This window comes from Protomyctophum parallelum (assembly GCF_964188405.1).
Source record: "Protomyctophum parallelum genome assembly, chromosome: 3".
Classification (NCBI taxonomy): Eukaryota; Metazoa; Chordata; class Actinopteri; order Myctophiformes; family Myctophidae; genus Protomyctophum; species Protomyctophum parallelum.
In genome coordinates this window covers 6514271-6537022 of record NC_139698.1, presented here as the reverse complement: position 1 = coordinate 6537022, position 22752 = coordinate 6514271, and the positions used below count along the sequence as shown (strand labels likewise).

The 22752-nt window shown below is 48.0% G+C and overlaps 2 protein-coding genes across 3 annotated transcripts in view; both read right to left on the bottom strand.

Moving 5' to 3' along the window:
* LOC310855654 (uncharacterized protein) overlaps nt 1-12474 on the bottom strand; it is a 50273-nt gene extending 37799 nt beyond the window's left edge. For both annotated transcript variants that reach the window (XR_014569009.1, XM_083760754.1), the window contains exons 1-6: nt 11284-12474; nt 9891-10473; nt 7252-7456; nt 5440-5809; nt 2811-3117; nt 864-1176 (exon numbers count right to left, since the gene is read on the bottom strand). Coding sequence is in view for 1 of the 2 variants with exons in the window: in XM_083760754.1 (XP_083616880.1) it covers nt 864-1176; nt 2811-3117; nt 5440-5809; nt 7252-7456; nt 9891-10473; nt 11284-12370 (2865 nt within the window). In the remaining variant the exon portion in view is untranslated. The remainder of the gene's footprint in view (nt 1-863; nt 1177-2810; nt 3118-5439; nt 5810-7251; nt 7457-9890; nt 10474-11283) is intronic.
* Nucleotides 12475-14521: 2047 nt separating this feature from the next.
* LOC310855655 (uncharacterized protein) overlaps nt 14522-22752 on the bottom strand; it is a 44077-nt gene continuing 35846 nt past the window's right edge. The window contains exons 5-8 of the mRNA XM_083760755.1: nt 21896-22129; nt 17696-17916; nt 15583-16351; nt 14522-14658 (exon numbers count right to left, since the gene is read on the bottom strand). Coding sequence (XP_083616881.1) covers nt 15613-16351; nt 17696-17916; nt 21896-22129 — 1194 coding nt within the window. The 3' untranslated portion in view covers nt 14522-14658; nt 15583-15612. The remainder of the gene's footprint in view (nt 14659-15582; nt 16352-17695; nt 17917-21895; nt 22130-22752) is intronic.

Below are 22752 nucleotides of genomic sequence, written 5' to 3'. Positions count from 1 at the left end.
CAGCCAGGGGTCAGTTTGACCCAGAAAGGGTAACAGCCAGGGGTCAGTTTGACCCAAATGAAAGGGTAACAGCCAGGGGTCAGTTTGACCCAGAAAGGTTAACAGCCAGGGGTCAGTTTGACCCAGATGAAAGGGTAACAGCCAGGGGTCAGTTTGACCCAGATGAAAGGGTAACAGCCAGGGGTCAGTTTGACCCAAATGAAAGGGTAACAGCCAGGGGTCAGTTTGACCCAAATGAAAGGGTAACAGCCAGGGGTCAGTTTGACCCAAATGAATAGGCAGAGATGGCATAAGCAGTGCTGGGAAAAGCAGTCAACTCAATTGTTTTACTTAAGTAAAAGTACCAATACTGCAATTTAAAACCACTTTGTTACAAGTAAAAGTACGGACTTGAAAATGTACTTGAGTAAAAGTACAAAAGTATCAGCATCAAAATGTACTTAAAGGACTAAAAGTAAAAATAGTCATTGTGCAGAATGTGTACAAAATCTATCTACCAAAATCTATCTACCAAAGTCTAAAATCAAATGGCCCTAATGTATCTGGGTTGAAGTGGTTAATGGATGTTTTCTAATCAAAATTTAAATCTCCAAATTAACTTTTTCAAATAATTGTAGTGGAGTAAAAGTACAAATGTTGGCTCTGAGATGTAGTGCAGGTGAGAAAACAAACCCATAAAGATAATTAACAAATAATTAGTAGACTTATTGTAGATTGTAGAGTGTAGATTACTACACTACCTAATGTTAATAATATTGCTAATAAAGTAATCAATCAATCAATCAACCAATCAAAGACGAACCCAAAAAAGATGAACGGAAAGGATTAGAACTATTACTCAGAAATAATGGCGATTATCTCACCTCGTCTTCGTCCCTCTTGTCTTCATCTCCTCCTCCTCCTCTGGCTGCCTGCCGGTCCACGGCGCCCCTCCCGGGGGGGGAGAAGTCCCTCCAGCCACCGCCGCCGCCCCCCCCGGCCCCCAGGCCCCCCCACCCGCCTCCGAACAGCGCCAGGTGGGAGGAGCCAAGCCGCGGCGAGGAGAGCAGCGCCGACGCGCCCACGTGTCGGAACCTCTCCGACGGAGGAGGAGGAGGAGGAGGAGGAGGAGGAGCGCAGGAGGAAGAGGAGGCCTCCGTCGAAGAGGAAGACGAGAAGAGGGAGTCTTTCCCGTACCTGCAGAGGTGAAATTTCAGAAAAGAAATAGGGGTTGGCAAAACAAAAACAAAAAGGATTTACAGAATAAGAAAAGTCTGCAAACCATTTTCTGCTCTCAAGAATTAGCTTTACTCCATAAAATAAATGGTCACTAAATAAGTGATAAATATCACTGTTTTTGACTCAGCCCATTATGTACGCGGTTTCTTTTGTGCTGCTTTTCAGCCTCTTTTTTCACAAAAAAAAAAAAAGACTTACAACATAAGCCCCACTTCCGAGATAGCGAACATTTTCGCTATTCACTTGGAGGGGCGAAAAGAGACAATTAGTGGGGTGGTCTGGTCCCTGATACCTTCGTGACCGCGGAGAGCAAAGGTCCGTTTTTCAGTGGATTTATCATCTATGACGGTTAAAAAAACTAATTGAGCCCATGCCCCCCAAATCCATATGGCCACCATTAAAACTGTTTAACCCATTCTGACCGGGCACCCATTTTGGTGTCAGCATCATGTTATGCTTTAGCTATTTAAAAATAGCAGATCTACAAGCTCGTATCGCGCCACCGAGTGGCGCGATACGAGCTTGTAGGTCTGCTATTTTTGAAAAATCGAAGACACTTTTAGAATCTGATCTCAGGTCAGAATGGGTTAATAATGAAACTGTCAGGATGTAATAGACATTTTTAGAATCTGATCTCAGGTCAGAATGGGTTAAGTGCCAGGGACGTCATCCCGTCTCTAAATCAACTATGCACTGAGTGCCATGCCCGTAAAGACGTCTAAATATATATATATATTTTTTTTTAATTTAATTTAAAACGCCCTCTTTTTTTTATAATGGGAGATCTGGCACTCAGAGCCTAAACTGGTGACCACTAGGTGGCGCTGAACCAACAATCTGTTGAGGCACAATAAGGCAGCAGGCAACAACACGCGATACATCCGTCTAAAGTTTAACCATAGACACCCGAACGTGGCCAGAGCACTCCGTCTTCTGCTCTGTGGAATCATGTCAAATAAGAAGCATTTACTGCAAGAAGCATTTACTGTTGCTACACTTACGTTAACCCATAGTTATATTCAGATATTCGGCATACAAATTGAGGTAGAAAGTAAAAAATATATATATAATATATGGTTACTGGCGCTGCTATTTACGACATTCCCGCCTTTTGTTTTATGTGTTTAATCCGCCGTATTGTAATAAATAAAACTAAACTCTGTCTTTGCCGCGGAGATAGAGACTAGATGGTTTCGTTTTGATGACGAAACCGGAAATCAACACATGCTGTGGGCTGCTAGGGCTTCTGGGAAATTGAGGCCAATGCAAATTATTGGACTACATCTCCTCATGGAGGAGGATCTTGTGCTGCGATCGCGTCACCAGCCAAGATGGCGGGTGGTGCGATCGGATCAAAACAAACGGGGGAAGCTTTTTTCGCCAGATTTTCACGGATAAAAAACCCAAATAATTCAGCGTATGCTCTAGTCTAAAGGTAATACAACAATCTCGGCAGTGTAGGGTATTTGATTAAAATGCGGGTTAAGCTTTTAAATCAGTCAAACTGTTAATTAATTGAACAGTAACAATCTGAGACCTTAGAAGTCAACACCTGGCTGGTGCACACCTGGCTAATGCCCCTCCTGGCGTACCTGCGCTGCTGCCAAGCCGACTCCTTTGCCCCGCTCGGCGCCGCCGCCGCCGCCGCCACCTCCCGTCTCCTCTCGCCGGCCACGCCGTGCATGAACCCTGACCTGGGCTTCTGTCCCCCGCCTTTGACCCCCGTCAGCCTCCTCCTCCTCTCCGCTGTCTCCTCCTCCTCCTCTTCCTCCTCGCCTCCACCCAGCGCCTCCTCCTGCTCGCGCTGACGAAGGAGGTGTCTGCGCTTTCGCTTCTCGCTTCGGCCTCCTCCTCCTCCTCCACACCCGCAACCTCCTCCGCCTCCCGTCTCCCTGTCGCCTGAGAGAGAGAGAGAGAGAGAGAGAGAGAGAGAGACAAACACATGGAAAGATAAAGTCAATTCATACAAAAATATCAATGATCATTTTAGATGGTGATGATGGTAAAAAATCTCTGCTGTCGGGAAGAAACCAGCTAACTCCAAAATATACATTTTCCAGGAAATGAAGACGGGGTTTGTACTGCATGTCCAACAACTGTTCTGTTTATAAAGGGATTGTGACATCATTTTTCGTATTTTCTGAGCTCAATTGCACCCAAAAAAAACCTGAACTTTTACTGTCTCAGTGCCACATGACGCCTTTGGACGCCTCCCCCTGGTGTTATATTTTTATTTGTTCTATTCGTTTTTAAATTTTTTATTTGTATTAATCCATATTTGAACATTCCTCTAATCTGGTGTGCAGGTGATGATATGCACATGACATGCACAATAGAATTACATTTTCTTTCTTTTATTTTTTATAATGGGCTTCGGCGGCAGTGGCGTGCACAGACATTTAGAGGGGCAGGTGCTCAAGTGAAAAAAAAGGGCACCTTGTGCAGCGCATTTTGGGCCGGGAACCCATTTTGGTGCTTTATAGCTATTGAAAAATAGCAGATCTACAAGCTCATAGCACGCCACCGAGTGGCGCGCTACGAGCTTTGTAGGTCTGCTATTTATTTTTTTGCAGAAGAACCACTGACATAGAAACATAGCTTTAGATTGTGGGGGGGCCTAAATAATATAGTAGAAGCGTTTTTTATCAAGATTGGATCAATGTCACCGCATGGTCCACACACTACAAATTAGGGAAAGAAATAAAATGTTTTTTTTTTTTTTTTAGCACATTGCCAAAAGGGCAGGGGGTGCTCTAGCACCCCCTAGTGTCTATCTGTGCACGCCACTGTTCGGCGGCAACGAAGGCCAAAACTGGTATCCACCTGTGGCACTGAATGAGTTTTAATTCAGTAGATTTTCTGTGGTCTGGCGTTTTCTGGCTCAAGTGCTCTGATTTTCCTGCTGACTTGATGTACAGTAACAGTCACACAAATCCCGTATATTATGACAGGAATCTGCCAGCAGATGTCACCGTTTTCCACTGCAGCTCAAAAGGCTTCACAGACACAGAGAAAAATCCCAGACCACAGAAAACGCACTGAATGTTAAAAAGTTCAGGTTGTTTGGGTGTAAGTGAGGTCATAAAAAAAACACGAAAACTTAACCCATTCTGACCGGGCACCCATTTTGGTGTCAGCATCATGTTATGCTTTAGCTATTGAAAAATAGCAGATCTACAAGCTCATATCGCGCCACCGAGTGGCGCGATACGAGCTTGTAGGTCTGCTATTTTTGAAAAATCGAAGAGCGACTGACATTTTTAGAATCTGATCTCAAGTCAGAATGGGTTCATCAGACCAGTGTGTGTCCAGTGGAAACCTCGTATGAATCTGATCTCAGGTCAGAATGGGTTAAATGTCATGAAACTTTAAAAAAATAACCCATTTAGGCCTGACGTCGAAATGTATACAATGTCTTCTAAATCCTGACAGTTTTCTGTCAGGATTTGCGCCACATTTACACGATTTTTCAAAAATAGCAGACCTACAAGCTTGCGGTATGAGCTTGTAGATCTGCTATTTTTCTATAGGGTCTACCAATATCTCCCGGAGGGGGCGTTAACATATGTGTCACGTGGTAGCGGCCGCCATGTTGGCAGGCATTTCTGCTTTGTTTACAGTCAGCGACCATCCGTGTGCGTTCTAATTTTTAAACACCAGAGGGAGTTCAACGAGCTCGTTCCTGGCGACAACACAGTGAGCCAACACCAGGATGGAAAGAAAAAACGTCGGCCTCGACATACCTTGCTTACAAGGACAAGCTTAACTTTGAGGAAAAGGAGCGTTACCTCAACAAAATCAAGGATATTGACGGTCTCGACCCCTATGAACACACTGACTGAACAGAGGATTCGATCTTCTACCACCACTAATGCGACTACATTTAATGCTTGTCCTTGTTGTAAGGTATGTCGAGGCCGACGTTTTTTCTTTCCATCCTGGTGTTGGCTCACTGTGTTGTCGCCAGGAACGAGCTCGTTGAACTCCCTCTGGTGTTTTAAAAAGTAGAACGCACACGGATGGTCGCTGACTGTAAACAAAGCAGAAATGCCTGCCAACATGGCGGCCGCTACCACGTGACACATATGTTAACGCCCCCTCCGGGAGATAGTGGTAGACCCTATAGCTAAAGCATAACATAATGCTTAAAACACCAAAAAGGTCTCCCGCCCCCAAAATGGGATTAACAATGACCGATATGAATAAAACTAACTAACTAACCTCCCTCTCCTCCTCCTCCTCCTCCTCCTCCTCCTCCTCCTAGCCCCGCCTCCCCGCCGCGGAGCAGCAGCCTGCTGCGGCGCCCCCGGTGGAAGCGGGCGGGGTTGAGCAGGAAGTGATGCGGGGGGTGGGCGGTGGCGTACTGGTGGGGGGGAGGAGGGGTGTGGTGTGGCGGCGGCGGCGTTGGCGGGTGGAGGTGGTGTGGGTGCGGGTGGTGGTGGTGGTGGTGGTGGGGGGGGTGGTGGTGGGAGGAGGAGGGGTGGTGGTGGTGGTGGTGGGGGGAGTAGAGCTGGTGGTGGGGGGGGCCGGCGGGGGGCGTTGGGGGGGGGGGGTACCCTCTGGTGTAGAAGCCCAGCTCGTCTATGCCGTCCTGGAGGGGGGGGGGAGGGGGCAGGGGGGGCAGGGGGGGGGGGGGGAGGGAAGGGTGGGGAGAGGGAGGGGGGGGAGGTAAGCAACATCAAGCAAAACGAAAATTAGCGGCTCCGGATGTTCAGTGATTTCACTTAATTCAAATATCACTTATTTCTTTGTTTTGTTGTGATAATCCTCCCTACTATAGAGTGTGCTGACCATATAAGGAGTTCCTCCCTGTCCCCAGTTAACCCCTGGGGAGGGTCAAAAAACCTTAGGTTTCGTTTTTGACTCTCTATCCTGATTGGACGAAAGGCTGGGTCCCACAGCCAAAAACGAAACCTATGGTTTTTTGAGTGAAATCACTGAATATACCTTTAATCTCCGTCATAAACACCATTCAATGAAGCCATTTCTACATACTGACGTTTGTACATGACAGCCATTGGTCGCGTTGTTTAACGACTGACCGTAACGGCTATCTCTACCCCTAACTCTAACCTTAACCGTCCATGTAATTCTCTTAACCTCATGTCTTAACCCCATTCTGAACGGGGACCCATTTTGGTGTTAGCATCATGTTATGCTTTATAGCTATTGAAAAATAGCAGATCTACAAGCTCATATCGCGCCACCGAGTGGCGCGCTACGAGCTTGTAGGTCTGCTATTTTTTGAAAAATCGAAGAACGACTGACATTTTTTAGAATCTGATCTCAGGTCAGAATGGGTTAATCAGACCAGTGTGTGTGTGTCCAGTGGAAACCTGGTATGAATCTGATCTCAGGTCAGAATGGGTTAACGACTGACCGTAACGGCTATCTCTGCCCCTAACTCTAACCTTAACCGTCCATGTAATTCTCTTAACCTCATGTCTTAACCGGCCTGGTTCCGGCCACGTAATTCTCTTAAAGGACCACTTCACCACTTTTCAACCTATCTTCATATACAGTAATAAGTCCTCACTAATAATCATGAAAAAAAATCGCGCAGTTTCTTTCTACTCGATCTGTGTCTCATAGGAGGGCTGTGGGCAGTTCAGAAACCGTCTTCCAGTTCATCGATGGGGAATCCAAGCTAATAGAAACAGCAGGAAAAGTTGCAATGCGTAAATGGAAGCCATCGTTCTTACGATAATGAAAATCTAAACATTTTTGTAAAACAATCTTGTTTAAAAAAAAATCTGCCTGATGATGATGTCACTGGAAGACGGTTTCTAAACTGCCCCAAAAAAAAAAAACATGCCATTTTTTCATGATTATTAGTGAGGACCTGTTATATGAAGATAGGTTGAAAAGTGGTGAAGTGGTCCTTTATTAACATGGTGAATCACATCTTGATGACATTCATCAAGATGTTGATTCACCATGTTAATGATTTTTTTTTTTACAACAAGAAAAATATGTTAAAGACGACGTCTTTGGCGCGGCGAATGAGTTTTAACACGTGACATGCAGACTCACCTGGGGGAGGAGCTTGGAGGGGGCGGGGCAGCCACAGGGCGCCCTGCGGAGGAGGGGCTGGCAGGGCGAGGGGTAGAAGGGCGTGGCCACCGAGGGGTGAGGCGAGTAGAAGCCGTTCAGGTTGATCCTGTAGATGTTGGAGGAGGAGGAGGAGGAGGAGCGCCCCCCGGAGGCCGACGATGGATGTGGCGTCCCGTGAGTCGGCCTGTGTGAGCACCGTGACATTGTAGTTGACCCATTCCTTGTCATATTTAACCCATTCTGACCTGAGATCAGATTCATACGAGGGTTTCCACTGGACACACACTGGTCTGATTAACCCATTCTGACCCGAGATCAGATTCTAAAAATGTCAGTCGTTCTTCGATTTTTACAAAAATAGCAGACCTACAAGCTCGTATCGCGCCACTCGGTGGCGCGATATGAGCTTGTAGATCTGCTATTTTTCAATAGCTAAAGCATAACATGATGCCGACACCAAAATGAGAACCCAAAGCCAAAGATTGGAGGGTCAAATCAACCAATCAAAATGGTTCCCGAGCGCGGCACGGCTGCAGCTCACCGTTCCTTGGCTGCGGCTCAGCGCTCCAAGAGATCAAGGGTCAAAACAAAATTCACCGCGGTAACGCGTGTGACAAATCGTATGACTTTGAATTCAGGATTTAGTGATCAAAGTGTTTTCTTCTTAAAGGACAACTTTAGTTTTTTTCAACCAAGGTTCATGTTTTAGGTTGTTATTAGAGAAACTAAAAGGTGAGTGTTCATTTTCTTTCATTTGCTGCTTTCTTTTGTTTTGGGGATTTTAGCAGTTTTTGACAGGGGGGCGGGGGCATTCGAGCATGTGGCTAAATATGTATTTTTTTTACAAAATATTATGGCGATTATTTTTTTTATTATTTACTATAGTCCTAATAAACCCCAAGAAATTACATCTGACCACAAAATATCACGGGATCTATTGAATGTGACAAACTGACATATTCAGCCTATACACACAGTATAAGCCTTCCCCCAGTAGGCTACCTTCACATTCAGTAGATCATGTGATCTTCTGTGGCCAAATGTAATTTCCTGGGGTTTATTAGGACTATAGTAAATAATACAAAAATAAATCACCATAAAATGCTCGAATGCCCCCGCCCCCCTGTCAAAAATAGCTAAAATCCCTAAAACGAAAGAAAGCAGCAAATGAAAGACTCATCTTTTACTTTCTCTAATAACAACCTAAAACATGAACCTTGGTTGAAAAAAACTAAAGTTGTCCTTTAACCCATTAAACCACTGTTTCTCAAACAGTGGATCGGGACCCACTTGTGGGTCGCGGACACATTGTTACGGGTCCCCTTAGTTTTTGTTTCCTACATTTGGTTTTTAATTATTATATAAAAAAATAAAATAAAATAAAAAACTTTCCCACAAAAGCATTAATTGAATTTCATGAATTAAAAACAAACTCAAAGATTTTTTATTTTAATCTTTTTCAGATTGTTTCATTAGTGAAGAAATCCATGAAACATCTAAGATATTCCATACCGTTGTTGAGCTTGTAAATCTGCTATTGTCACTAGTTTTGGTCCCGGGGGCGAATGTCTAATTTCTGTTTTATGTCACGGGCTGAAAAAGTTTGGGAACCATTGCATTAACTACTCAGTGTCAGTGGCGCTCAATATTTCATGTCAAGGACCCCAACAAATATATGAAATTGGCCACCGACCCCCCATCTGAAAATACGTTGTTCCAGGAACCTCTCAGAAGCAAAGATCAGAGTTAAAAAATGTTTGCTCTGAAAGAATATATATTCAAAGATTTGCACCACATTTTTGCGATTTTTCGTAAAATAGCAGACCCTCGTAGCGCGGCACTCGGTGCAACGCTATGAGCTTGTAGATCTGCTGTTTTTCAATAGCTAAAGTACTATAACATAATGCTTAAAGGACCACTTCACCACTTTTCAACCTATCTTCATATAATATGTCCACACTAATAATCGTTTTTTTCTACTTGGTCTGTGTCTCATATAGGGCTGTGGGCAGTCCAGAAACCGTCTTCCAGTGACATCATCGATGGGGAATCCAAGCTAATAGAAACTGCAGGCTTTCTAGTACTGAAAAGTTGCAATGCGAAAATGGAAGCCATCGTTCTCACGATAATGAAAATCTAAACATTTTTGTAAAAAAAAAAACATCTTGTTCAAAAAAAAATCTGCCTAATGATGATGTCACTGGAAGACGGTTTCTGAATTGCCACACAGCCCTCCTATGAGACACAGACTGAGTAGAACAAAATCGTGCCATTTTATCATGATTATTAGTGAGGACCTATTATATGAAGATAGGTTGAAAAGTGGTGAAGTGGTCCTTTAACCCATTCTGGGCGGGAACCCCTTTTGGTGTTAGCATCATGTCGTGCTTTAGCTATTGAAAAATAGCAGACCTACAAGCTCATAGCGCGCCACCGAGTGGCGCGCTATGAGCTTGTAGGTCTGCTATTTTTTTAAACTGTCAGGATTTAAGACATTTTTTTTAATCTGATCTCAGGTCAAAATGCATTAAAGAACCACCATTCTTCTGTGCGTTAGAATCTGATCTCAGGTCAGAATGGGGTCCCCGTACACTACAGAATGCGTGAACAGTCCCTACCCGTGATGCCGTCTCCCGCCGCCGCCGATGACGACGCCGCCGCCGCCGCCGCTGCCGTCCTGCAGGAAGAAGTCCCGGGAGGACCCCCTCCTGGACGGGGGCCAGCAGCCGCCGGCCACGCCCCCTCTCCGCCCGATGCGCAGCGACTCTCCGAACTGGCCGATGAGCTCGTCCAGCTCGGACAGGAAGTCGGGGTCGTGGTGGTGGGGGGCGTGGCGGGAGGAGGAGGAGGAGGGGAGCAGCAGGTTGTTACCGCCGTCGCTGCGGTGCTTCTTGCGGTGGTGCTTGTTGCTGCCGCCGCCGCTGCCGCGCGGTCTCTTCAGCGAGGAGGGGGGGACGACCGCGGCGCCGCCCCCCGCCTCCAGGCAGGGACAGTAGTCCACCACGTGGGGGGGGTAGTGGTGGTGGGGGAAGGGACGCTTGGCGGCGTGCTGCTGCTGCTGTCCCAGACAGGGACAACAGGAGGGACACAGGCACGGCGGGAAGGAGGACAGACGCTGGTCCAAGTCCCTCCGCCTGCCGCCGCCGCCATGTCTGTCCCTGTCCCGGTGTCTCTCCGATGGCGCCATGGCAGGGGGCGGGGCTTGAATGAAGGAATGAATCGTTTATTTCGGTCATTAAAGCATTTAAACATAGTTAATTACAACACACTCTACGGAACATATTTGGACCCGAGAAGGTGTAAGGTTGAAGTACTCGTAGCTTATATTTATTTTGTATTTGACATTTGGTTGCATCACTTTGCCAATACAGTGTCGCAGTCCCTCCCCCTTTCAGAACGACCAGTGGCCCAGAAAATGAATCCCAATGCATTTCTCCCATAGGATTTTCCTAAAGTATTTATTTAAAGACGGTTACGCCGCGGACAAAGCCAACTCGGATCGTGACAAATCATGACAATGAACACAATGTTTTGGGCCGATCAAATAATTTATGAGAAGAAAAACGAAACAAATAGTGTTGTCTCCTGCCTTTATTTTCTTCTTTCTAATGATTTGATCGGCCCAAAATATTGTGATCATTGTCATGATTTGGCACGATCCGAGTTGGCTTTGTCCGCGGCGTAACCGTCTAAATATAAAACCGTATAAATACTTTAAGAAAAGCCTATGGGCAAAATGCATTGGGATTCATTTCCTGGGCCACTCGTCATTCTGAGAGGGGGAGGGACTGCGACGCTCTGTTGTGATATTGGTGATAATAAATCATAAAAGGTTAAATGTTTAATATTTATCAACTATATTATCTTTAAACATTTTCTTACATTTATAGATTGAATTGCATATATTTTTTGGTCATTGTCACAACTATTCCATATTTTCGCTGCCATAACCGATCTTTTTTTTTTAAATGTTGATTGTTGCTCTTGCCGATTTCAAACATCAAAGAATACCTTGTCTGTGGACGCTGCCTCCGGGGAGGGGGAGGGGCGAGCCGCCCGGAGAGGGGCGGTCCAGGAGCAGCAGGGAGGAGGAGGAGGAGCGGGAGGAAGGCGAGGGGCGCGTCTGAGCCCCCGCCGCGGGCGGCGCCACCGCGCCCATCCTGAGGGCTCCGGCTCCGCCCAGCCGGCCCCCCCCTCTGGTGGGCCCCTCGCCCCCCCCGCCGCCGCCGCCGCCACCGCCGCCGCCCCCCGACACGCTGTTGCAGTCGGTGCCGATGCCGCTGTCGCTGGGCAGCGTCTCCTCGCTGTGGTGAGACTCGCTCCGCGGCGAGGCGCCTCCCGGGCCGCCCGGCTCCTTCAGGAGGTGGTGGGTCGGCGGGGAGAGAGACGAGGAGCAGCAGGAGGAGGAGGAGAGCTTGCAGGAGGCGTGGTGGAACGGGAAGTGAGGGCGCCCCAGGCACGGGCAGCCGCCGCTGCCCACGCTGCCAACGGCGCTCTTCTTTATAGCGAAGGAAGAGGGGAAGAGGGAGGAGGAGGAGAGCGGGGAGAGGGACAGCGAGGAGGAGGAGTAGTTGGAGGGCGGGCGGGGGGAGGGGCAGGAGGAGCTGGGGGAGGGGAGGCAGAAGGAGGGCGGGAAGACCAGGGGGGAGGCGTGGCGCTGATGATGCTGCTGCTGCTGCTGCTCGGGCGTGGCGAAGCCCCCGGCCTCGCTGTACGGGCTCTGGGCGCCGCTGGAGTGGGTGAGGGAGGGCGAGGGGAAGGGGTGGCACATGGGGGGGAAGAGGGCGTGTCCCGAGGAGAAAAGAGAGGAGGAGGTCTCGGAGGAGGAGGAGGACGAGGGAGGGTTGGCGTTGCGGATGCCGCTACCGAACGGGCCGGTTCCGGGCTGCTGCTGCTGCTGCGCTGCACAGTGGGAGAACTTGGAGTCGCTCGCCGTTGTCGTCGTCGTCGCCGTCGCCGCCGCTTTGGGCTTGCGGCCGCGCCTCTTGCCCATGTAGATGGTTCCTCTCTTGCTGACGTTGATCTGGCGTCCCTCAGGCCCCCCCCCGGCGCCAAAGGAAGCTGCGGAGAGAGCGGACAGCGCCTGAGACGTCGCCATCGTCTCTGCATGAGTCTTGCGTGCATCTCCCTCCGTCCGGCCTCCTGCTCTCCTCCCCTCCCTCCTGCCCCCTGCCCCTCCTCCCCCTCCCCCCTCCTCCTCCCCCTCCGTACCTGGAGCAGAGCGCCCCCTTGTGGAGCCTCTTCCTCTGCCTCTTCTTCATCTCTCCGATCAGCCTCCGGATCTTCAGATCGCGGCTGCTGTCCTTGCTCTTGTTCTTGTTCTTGCGCTGCTTCTCCTTCTCCGCCCCGAAGCCGGAGCTGCTCCTGTCAAAGAGATGGAGAAGGATCAGGAATTTGGATTTCATCGTCGAGTCACGGGTTTAAAGAAGTGGGTGAAATGTATAAGATCGCCCCTCACTTTACACGGATGTGATTTAAAAAATATATAAATAAAAAGCAGCACATCTTACCCGTCTTCAGTTCCGCCGTCTCCTGCGGCGTGCTCCTGAGGAGGCGGAGCCAGGAGGAGGAGGGGCCTTTTGGGAGGACGTCCTCTCTTCCTGGGGGCGGGGCTGTCACCAATGCAAATTTAAGTTGACGATTAATGAGTCATCACACAAATAATTGAGTAGTAATTGAGATTTACTTTGTGTTTTTGGCGTTGGAAACATTGGAACGTCATGAATAAAGAATACACTTCAGTCAGGACAACTCATGAATGGAATAGCCTATATATGCATTGAATATAAAATGAGCAATATATTTATTATGGTTTGGCGATGAATCCCCCGTACCTAAACAGCAGATCCAAATCGACAGACGGGGTGGAGCAGCAACAGTTTAAAGGCGCAGTGAAACGGAAATGGTGAACAACATGAAAATGGTGTTTCAACATGAAACACCCGTCTGAAGTTTCTGAACCAATCAGAGCGTCGCATCCCTTCAGGCGATGGGACGGTAGCTAGGGACGGTAGCTATGCTAGGCGCAACAGCGTGGCGTTGTTTGTTTATAAATCATATGGTCGGCCAGCTGTACCAGTTTACTGTTATGTGGCTTATTTCTTCCATATAATGTTTTCAGATACATATTCTAGCGTGATGATTAAGTTGAAAGCGAGTAATACACTGTCTGGATGTTATCTGGAATGGAAATAAAAACGGAGTATTCTGTAATCAGTAGCAGCTGTGATGGACGGACGCGCAAATATGGGAAATTAAACGGGTGAGCTTCATTGTTATTGGCTTTTATCGATGTGTATCTCTACACGTCATCACGCAGCACGTTTTCGTTTTAATAAATAAATAATGCAATCGTTTTAATGGACCTTTGATATAAAAACACACAGAAATGAGAATTTTCTAAAATAATTGGCATCCATTGTTAGGTATGCCCATATGATGACCACGGATATGGTCTAAAAGTGTGAAAAACGTCTCTCATTTCACTGCACCTTTAAGTGCAAACTTCCAGTTTAAACAGCTGGTATGAAGATGGAATGAGCGTGCGGCCCAATTAACGGCCGCCGTCTGTGACAGGTGCAACGCTCATTTGCCTCGTAAGTAATCATAAAATGCACAGGGCAGATATGACAAATAACTGAAATATACAAATAAATGACTGACATTCATAAAAAGGTTTAAAAAAACATTGCGGAAATAGCTGATCTACAAGCTTACAACGCACCACTTTGCGTGCTATTTCAGCTTTCTTTTTTTACTCTTTCTGTGCCAATGACAAGATTCTCGTCATTTATTGATTTCTATTGACTCAGAAAGATATCGCTGATAGCTAGTAAGGCAACGCTCGCTTCCGCTGTGGTCCCGTCAATGAAACGTTTCCCTGCGCGGTCCACTTCTGTTACAATTGCGATCTTTGGCTTTTCAAACACAGTTGCAATTATCTCAAACAATTAGCGAATCTTAAGACGATCGCGTGATAATCGTTGAGAGGCCTACCTGGGGGTGGAGCTTAGCGTGGCGACGGGGCTGGGGGGCGGGGCGGAGGAGGAGGAGGCGGTGGCGGCCGTATCCTTCCTGGAGGGTGGTTTGGGCGGTGGCGCACCTTCGCCCGCGGGGAGGGGCGCTCCCACGGGGAGGGGCCCTCCCACGGGGAGGGGCGCTCCCACGGGGAGGGGCCCTCCCACGGGGAGGGGCGCTCCCACGGGGAGGGGCGCTCCCACGGGGAGGGGCGCTCCCACGGGGAGGGGCTTGGGCGTGTCGGGGGTGTGCGACCTGGGGCGACCCCGCTTCCGGGCGGGGAACGTAGTAGGAGCGGCGGACGCCGCGGCGGGGCAGGGGTCAGGGGTCACTCGGCTGTGGGCGGGGCAGGGGTCGGAGGTCACTCGGCTGTGGGCGGAGGAGGGGTGCAAGGTTATTGTAGTTATGCAAAACTACAGACTTATAGCTATAAACGGCAGATAACTGTCTTACGTAGACAGCACTAGAATTTATTTTTATGTAGTCATAGCACTTTATAGTACTATACAGTATATGCATATAGTATATTATATGTATAGTTTATATATATAGTTTCATTATATAGATATATTCCACTGTTATGGTCTTAGCTTACGCATGTTTCATGATAACTACTTTTTATGTATATGATTTTTGTTCTAGCTTAATGTAAATCGCTCTGGATTAAAAGCGTCTGCTAAATGCCTAAATTGTAAAGTTGGAAAACAAATTGGAAAAATAAGGAAAACAGATAACTAACTGAAGCTGTATTGTGTGTTTACAAAACTAACAAACTGAAACTGAAAGACAGAATGCCCTTTGTTTAACTTTTTCTCATTGATTGTCCAACAGTAACTGAACGTGTATAATCTTTGGGAGAAACCACCTAAAAAAACTAAAACTAAAAAAAATATTGAACCAATGGAAAGTATTAAAAAGTGCTTGGGACAAAACCTCCTATGTAACTCCATTGGACCCTCAAACTGTCTGCTAAAGCAACTATCACCTCTCATGCAAGTCATTGACACTATATAAAGTCACAACACCAACTTTGATGAGGCAGTATTGCTTTGTTTAAGAAAATACAAGGTTTTCTTCATCTCGTGAAAAAAGTATATTTTTCATTAAATGGCATAATTTTCTTTTGAGTTTTTATTACACACTTTTTTATTACAATACTTGTATGAAAACAATTAAAACTAACACCAACACATAATAGAAACTAAACAAAAATAAAAACAAATAACTTGCAAACCCGCTCTAAAAACTGAATTTGAAGAAAAGGGTAAAACAAACTATAACAACTATTCTAACCTTGGAGGAGTGGCGGCGGCGTGCGGTTGGTCAGCCTGTGGCGGCGGTGGCGACGACGACGGCGGTGGCGGCAACGGCGGCTGGGCGGAGTCGGAAGCCGCCGTGGTGGGCGTGGCTTCCCTCAGCTTGGCGGTCCAGCTGGGCCGCCGCGCCTTCCTCTTCTTCAGGGGACGACTGTCCTGCTCCGGAGGGCGGGGGGGAGGGGCGGCGGGCGCTGGGGAGGAGGAGGAGGGGGAGGAGGAGGGGGGGGAGAGGAGGAGGAGGCGCGCACGAGGGAGCTGCAGCGGCAGAGGAGGAGGAGGAGGAGGTGGTGCTCGGAGGCGCGGCGGGCGGTCTCGGAGGGAGATCGGAGCTCGGACTCTCGGCCGCGGCGTTGCCGACGCCTCGCTGTGGGTCCTCTTGCGCTCCTCTCGCCCCCTCCTCCTCCTCCTCCTCCTCCTCCTCCTCCTCCTCACCCGTCTCGTCCTTCGTCGTCTCGTCGCTCCGTTCTCCTCCTCTCTCCTCCCGTCCCGTCGCGTGTCTCGACTTCCCGTTCTTCTCCTTCTTATTTCTCTTCTTAACGCCTTCGTCCTTGCCGCCGCCATCGCTCGGCTCCCTGACCGCCTCTCCTCCTCCTCCTCCTCCTCCACCACCTCGGTCGCGCTTGGACTTCTTGTCTTTGCGCTTGTCCTTCTTGGCGTGTCTCTTCGTCTCGTTCCCGAGGCCGTCCTCCCGCTGTCTGTCTGTCTGGCCGAGGGAGGGCGCCGCCACCGGGGACAGCGGGGAGGACCTGTGGACAGACAGGGCGGTCACAGAGACAAAACATCTTTGTTGACGATTAATTGTCACATTAATTGGAACACTATAGAGCAGGGTTCCCCAATTAGCGATTAGCGGCCCGCGGGCCATCTGCGGCCCGCGGAGCGCCCCCTTGTGGCCCGCGGAAGGGGGGGTCCCAGCTATAAATGGCATTAAATGGGGGTCAGTAGCCTCTGCATGTCAAACTGGGGGTCCTTTTCAAATGGGCTCTTGCCCTGATCATTAATTTCAGGGCAAGACCTCAACCTCGCGCGTGCCGACTCGGCCCCCAGCCTGGTACCGTAGTCAAAATATGGCCCTTGAGGAAAATGAATTGGGGAACCCTGCTATTCAGTATTTTAGCTGTGACGTGAGCGCCCCCTCCTGAGATACTTCCGGGTCCTACTTTTGTGTCGCTTTTGTGTCCCCATGGAGTTATACTGTGACGCTCCGTCAGACTAAATCTGAGACGAAAACAACCACGAAAGTCTCATTTTACCGCTTTCCCGCAACAACAAAGCTGCTGCTCTCCAAAATCTGGCTGTGACAGGCCGTCTGCCCCACATGGAATACTATCGCCATTTTATTTTATTGTGTCAACTAAATCCTCATTAATGCAAACTAGATTCAACATACTCAAGCCTGCACACATTCTAAATATCCCCCGAAATATTTTACCGAGCAAATGGACTGTTGCCACCTTCAATAATAATGATAATAATAGTCTTTATTGTCTCCACATCATATATTTTTGTTGTCATGGACACTTGTACAAAACATTAATAATTGTACTCGAGTTGGAAGCATTAGGACCCATTTTAACCCTCTATATGGCTTCCTTTCTGAAAAATAACGTCAATTTAAAAAGATTCACGCGTTTAGATATTCTATTTACAATGGGATGCGGACGGGAGCTGGTGCCACTTGGACCCGGACGTAACATAGCACTACAACATGACGTCGGACTTAAATACTGAATAGAGTGCCAAAGTCCTGACGTCACTCACTCATCACCTTGGTTTGCGGAAGTAATTTCTCTATTGAAAATAACATGGGGTCGTCTTAAAAATTTGAAGAATTGTGGTCCAATGATAAACAAACTAATTTGGCAGCAGTAACATTAGCATTTTCTCTCAGTCGGTTAATTATTCATATCCATATGAGGGGAAACGGCCGGAATGATTGGTTTCTTTTTCAAACACAGTTCTTATATGAGGGCGATCTAAGATCCTCCCTATGGGGATTACAATGCAAATAAATAAAAAAATAGACAGGGGTCCTTGGCAACGAAAACGCTCAAGAGCCACCGATCTAACTAAGGAGACGTTGGCCGTACCTGTGGAAGACGTTTTTGTCGCCCGTCTTCGGCGTGAAGACGGGCGAGGAGGAAGGCGCCATGGAGGAGGAGGAGGAGGAGACAGACCCGTTGGTCAGCAACCCCTTCTGACCCAGAGGTGGGCTGGAGGAGGAGGAGGAGGTCAGGGGGTCTGTTTGGAGGGGAGAGCCCGGTCTGTCTCTCCTGGTCCGCTCAGGAGGAGGAGGAGGAGCCACCTCCATCTGAACAACAACAACAACAAAATAAACATTCACTGTTTGCACACATTAAGACTCAATAACCAGAACAACTCACACACATTAAGACTCAATAACCAGAACAACTCACACACAATAAGACTCAATAACCAGAACAACTCACACACAATACGACTCAATAACCAGAACAACTCACACACAATAAGACTCAATAACCAGAACAACTCACACACAATAAGACTCAATAACCAGAACAACTCACACACAATAAGACTCAATAACCAGAACAACTCACACACAATAAGACTCAATAACCAGAACAACTCACACACAATAAGACTCAATAACCAGAACAACTCACACACAATACGACTCAATAACCAGAACAACTCACACACAATACGACTCAATAACCAGAACAACTCACACACAATACGACTCAATAACCAGAACAACTCACACACAATACGACTCAATAACCAGAACAACTCACATTTCTTACTTTGACTGCCAACTGTGCCAAGGACTAGTTTGGGCGAGTTTTGACCAAAGTCACAGACTGCCAAAGTCGAGTTTGGACGAGTTTTGGCCAAAGTCACAGACTGCCAAAGTCGAGTTTGGACGGGTTTTGGCCAAAGTCACAGACTGCCAAAGTCGAGTTTGGGCGGGTTTTGGCCAAAGTCACAGACTGCCAAGGACTAGTTTGGGCGGGTTTTGGCCAAAGTCACAGACTGCCAAAGTCGAGTTTGGACGAGTTTTGGCCAAAGTCACAGACTGCCAAAGTCGAGTTTGGACGAGTTTTGGCCAAAGTCACAGACTGCCAAAGTCGAGTTTGGACGGGTTTTGGCCAAAGTCACAGACTGCCAAAGTCGAGTTTGGGCGGGTTTTGGCCAAAGTCACAGACTGCCAAGGACTAGTTTGGGCGGGTTTTGGCCAAAGTCACAGACTGCCAAAGTCGAGTTTGGGCGAGTTTTGACCAAAGTCACAGACTGCCAAGGACTACTTTGGGCGAGTTTTGGCCAAAGTCACAGACTGCCAAGGACTAGTTTGGGCGAGTTTTGACCAAAGTCACAGACTGCCAAGGACTAGTTTGGGCGAGTTTTGGCCAAAGTCACAGACTGCCAAGGACTAGTTTGGGGGCGAGTTTTGGCCAAAGTCACAGACTGCCAAGGACTAGTTTGGACGAGTTTTTGCCAAAGTCACAGACTGCCAAGGACTAGTTTGGACGAGTTTTGGCCAAAGTCACAGACTGCCAAGGACTAGTTTGGGGCGAGTTTTGGCCAAAGTCACAGACTGCCAAGGACTAGTTTGGGCGAGTTTTGGCCAAAGTCACAGACTGCCAAAGAGGAGTTTTTGAGTATTTTATATGTGATGGCGCTCTTGGCTAACATATGCACACCGGATCGTTGGTAATGAGAGACTCGTTCGTTGTGCATTCGGGGGAAAAATCGTGGATGTGTTCAGTAGTTAGAGCTCATTTAACTAATTTGTCGCTGGGATATCTGCCCGCGGAAAGCCAGTGAGAGGAGATTTCTGAGACCACGCGGTGTCCTTGCGGTCTCGCTGTGCAGGGTCGAGATCGGCTATTTTCAAATGGCCGACTTGAAGTGGTAGTAATATTTGCCTCTGGGATGTAGTGGAGGTAAAGTTGCTGAAAATAGGAAATACTCCAGTAATTTAAGTCATACCTCAAATTGTACTTAAGTACAGTACTTGAGTAAATGCGCTTGATACACACGCGCGCAGCGCGCCACGCACGCGCTTACGCACCACCTGTGGAATCCCATTAGTAGAGCAGGGAATGACAATTCAATGATCAGGAGGACAAGGGCACCTGTGCGTGTGCGTGTGCGTGCATTCGAGTGTGGTGAGGACGCAATGACTTTAAGTGTCTTTATTCTGACCGTCGAGAGAGAGAGAGAGAGAGAGAGAGAGAGAGAGAGAGAGAGAGAGATATTGAGGACAGGGTGACTCGATCAGGGAGAAACGAGGGCAGAGTGGTGGAGGGGGGGTGGAGGGGGGGGGGGGGTTACAGGAATGGGGTTGACACAGAAAGAGGATAAATACAAAGAGAGAGAGAGAGAGAGAGAGAGAGAGAGAGAGAGAGAGAGAGAGAGAGAGAGAGAGAGAGAGAGAGAGAGAGAGAGGGAGGGGCGAGATAAATGAGAGCAGGTAGAGAGAAGTCGAGGGGAAGTAAAAATAGAAGAGAGAGAGAGAGAGAGAAAGAGAGAGAGAGAGAGAGAGAGAGAGAGAGAGAGAGTGTGAGAGTGTGAGAGAGAGAGAGAGAGAGAGAGAGAGAGAGAGAGAGAGAGAGAGAGCGAGAGAGAGAGAGAGAGAGAGAGAGAGAGAGAGAGAGAGAGAGAGAGAGAGATGCACCTGTGCTGTCTGTTATAAATGAGCCTTGATGAAGACTGGCCTGCTGTTGTGACACCTTCATTCATCTGAAGCAGTACACCTGTCTGTCTGTCTGTCTGTCTGTCTGTCTGTCTGTCTGTCTGTCTGTCTGTCTGTCTCTATCTCTATCAATGTGTGTGTGTGTGTGTGTGTGTGTGTGTGTGTGTGTGTGTGTGTGTGTGTGTGTGTGTGTGTGTGTGTGTGTGTGTGTGTATATATATATATCAGGTGTTGACGTCACTGTTGTGAACTGTTGCACTATTTATAGTGTTTACGCAAATGAATGAAGGCACTGCTTCAGGTTTCGTATATAGTTATCTGACCTTATTATTATTGTCTCCACCAGGCCGAAGGCATGGGGGGAGAGTATGTTTTGCACTCCGTCCGTCCGTCCGTGTGTGTGTGTGTGTGTCCGTCCGTCCGTGTGTCCGTGAGCAGCTAATCTCCGGCACCGTTAACCCGGTCAATGCCAAATTTTGCACACACACTCCCTGGATGCCAAGATGAACCTCTGCCCCAAAATTTCCAGAACGGCCTGTTATAGCGCCACCAGGAGGCGTTTTTGCACAGTACACCTACAGATTTTGTCCAAACATCACGCAAATTGGTACACAGTCTCTCTAGAGCCATTCAACGAAACCGGTCTTTCAGATTTCTCACACTCCATCCTGATTGGTTAAGATTGGCTTCCAAAGTTCACAGGAGTGCTCAGTTTCAAACAAAATGCTGCAAATCATGAACACATCGCGTGATTTCCGTGAAATTGTGCACGCACATTCCCACTAGGCCGAGGAAGAAATGCCACATGAACAATTTCAACTCAGCCTCAAGGTGGCGCTATAACTGGCCGAAAAGTGTTTTTACCTCTAATTTACTTTTGGTGCCCTTTTATCCAACCACCAGATGAAGGCAAGCTGCAATGTCCTACATTCCTATCCTGGTGGTTTTTCTAGTTACACATAGTATTGGAGCATATAAGAGCTGAGGCTCACTAATAAGTAGGGATGGAGCTCGATAACCCATAACAAATATGATAACAAGCTTATTGAGTACCCGTTATCAATAAGCTTTAGGCTTATCAAGCCTGTTATCGAGCATAGCGGCCCCTGACGTCATGTTTAATTAATCCATTTATACCCGAGGACAATTCCACTTAACCCATTCTGACCTGAGATCAGATTCATACGAGGTTTCCACTGGACACACACACTGGTCTGATTAAAAGGAACCCTGGCGGCCCAGGCCGTAGCGTAACGGTCTGGGCACCGGACTGGTAATCCAGTCGCAGTGTGCCGCGGGTTCGACTCCCGGACCCGACACGGCCTTTACTGCATGTCATCCCCCCATCTCTCTCCCGTTTCCTGTCAGCCTACTGTCTGCCCCTTAAAAAAATCAATAAAAGGCGTAAGCCGCAAAAAAAAAATCAAAAAAAAAAAAAAAAAAGGAACCCTGGCTAATGAGACAACGTGTGCATGCGTGCGTGCGTGCATGCGTGCGTGCGTGCATGCGTGCGTGCGTGCGTGCGTGCATGCGTGCGTGCGTGCGTGCATGCGTGCGTGCGTGCGTGCGTGCGTGCGTGCGTGCGTGCATGCGTGCATGCGTGCGTTACCTGCTGGTTGAGGGCGACAGGTGCTGAGGCCGGGGCGGGAGGAGGAGGAGGAGGAGGAGGAGGCGGGGGGGGCGTTGCCGACGACAACCGCTGTGACGACGGAGGCGAAGACACTGTGGCGATGTGGGCGTGGCTCTGCTCGCTGGCTCCTCCTACCTCCCCCTCCCCCTCCTTCTCCTCCCCCTCCTCTTCCCGTGTTCGGGGGCTGCCGTCGTGGTGGTGGTCGTCCTCCAGCTGCAAGGTTTAGTATTAGTTAAAGGACAACTTTAGTTTTTTTCAACCAAGGTTCATGTTTTAGGTTGTTATTAGAGAAAGTAAAAGATGAGTGTACATTTTTTTTAATTTGCTGCTTTCTTTCGTTTTAGGGATTTCAGCTCTTTTTGACAGGGGGGCGGGGGCATTCGAGCATGGGGCTAAATATGCAGAGCTGCCAACCTGCACACATTTTGTGTACCAACCACGCAATTCTAGGCATATAGACACCTAGAATTGCGTGGTTGGTACACAAAATGTGTGCAGGTTGGCAGCTCTGAATATGTATTTTTTTACCAAATTTGATGGCGATTTATTTTTGTATTATTTACTATAGTCCTAATAAACCCCAGGAAATTACATCTGGCCACAGAAGATCACAGGATCTACTGAATGTGAAGGTAGCCTACTGGGGGAAGGCTTATACTGTGTGTATAGGCTCAATATGTCAGTTTGTCACATTCAATAGATCCTGTGATCTTTTGTGGCCAGATGTAATTTCTTGGGGTTTATTAGGACTATAGTAAATAATAAAATAATAAATCACCATAATATTTTGTAAAAAAAATACATATTTAGCCCCATGCTCGAATGCCCCCGCCCCC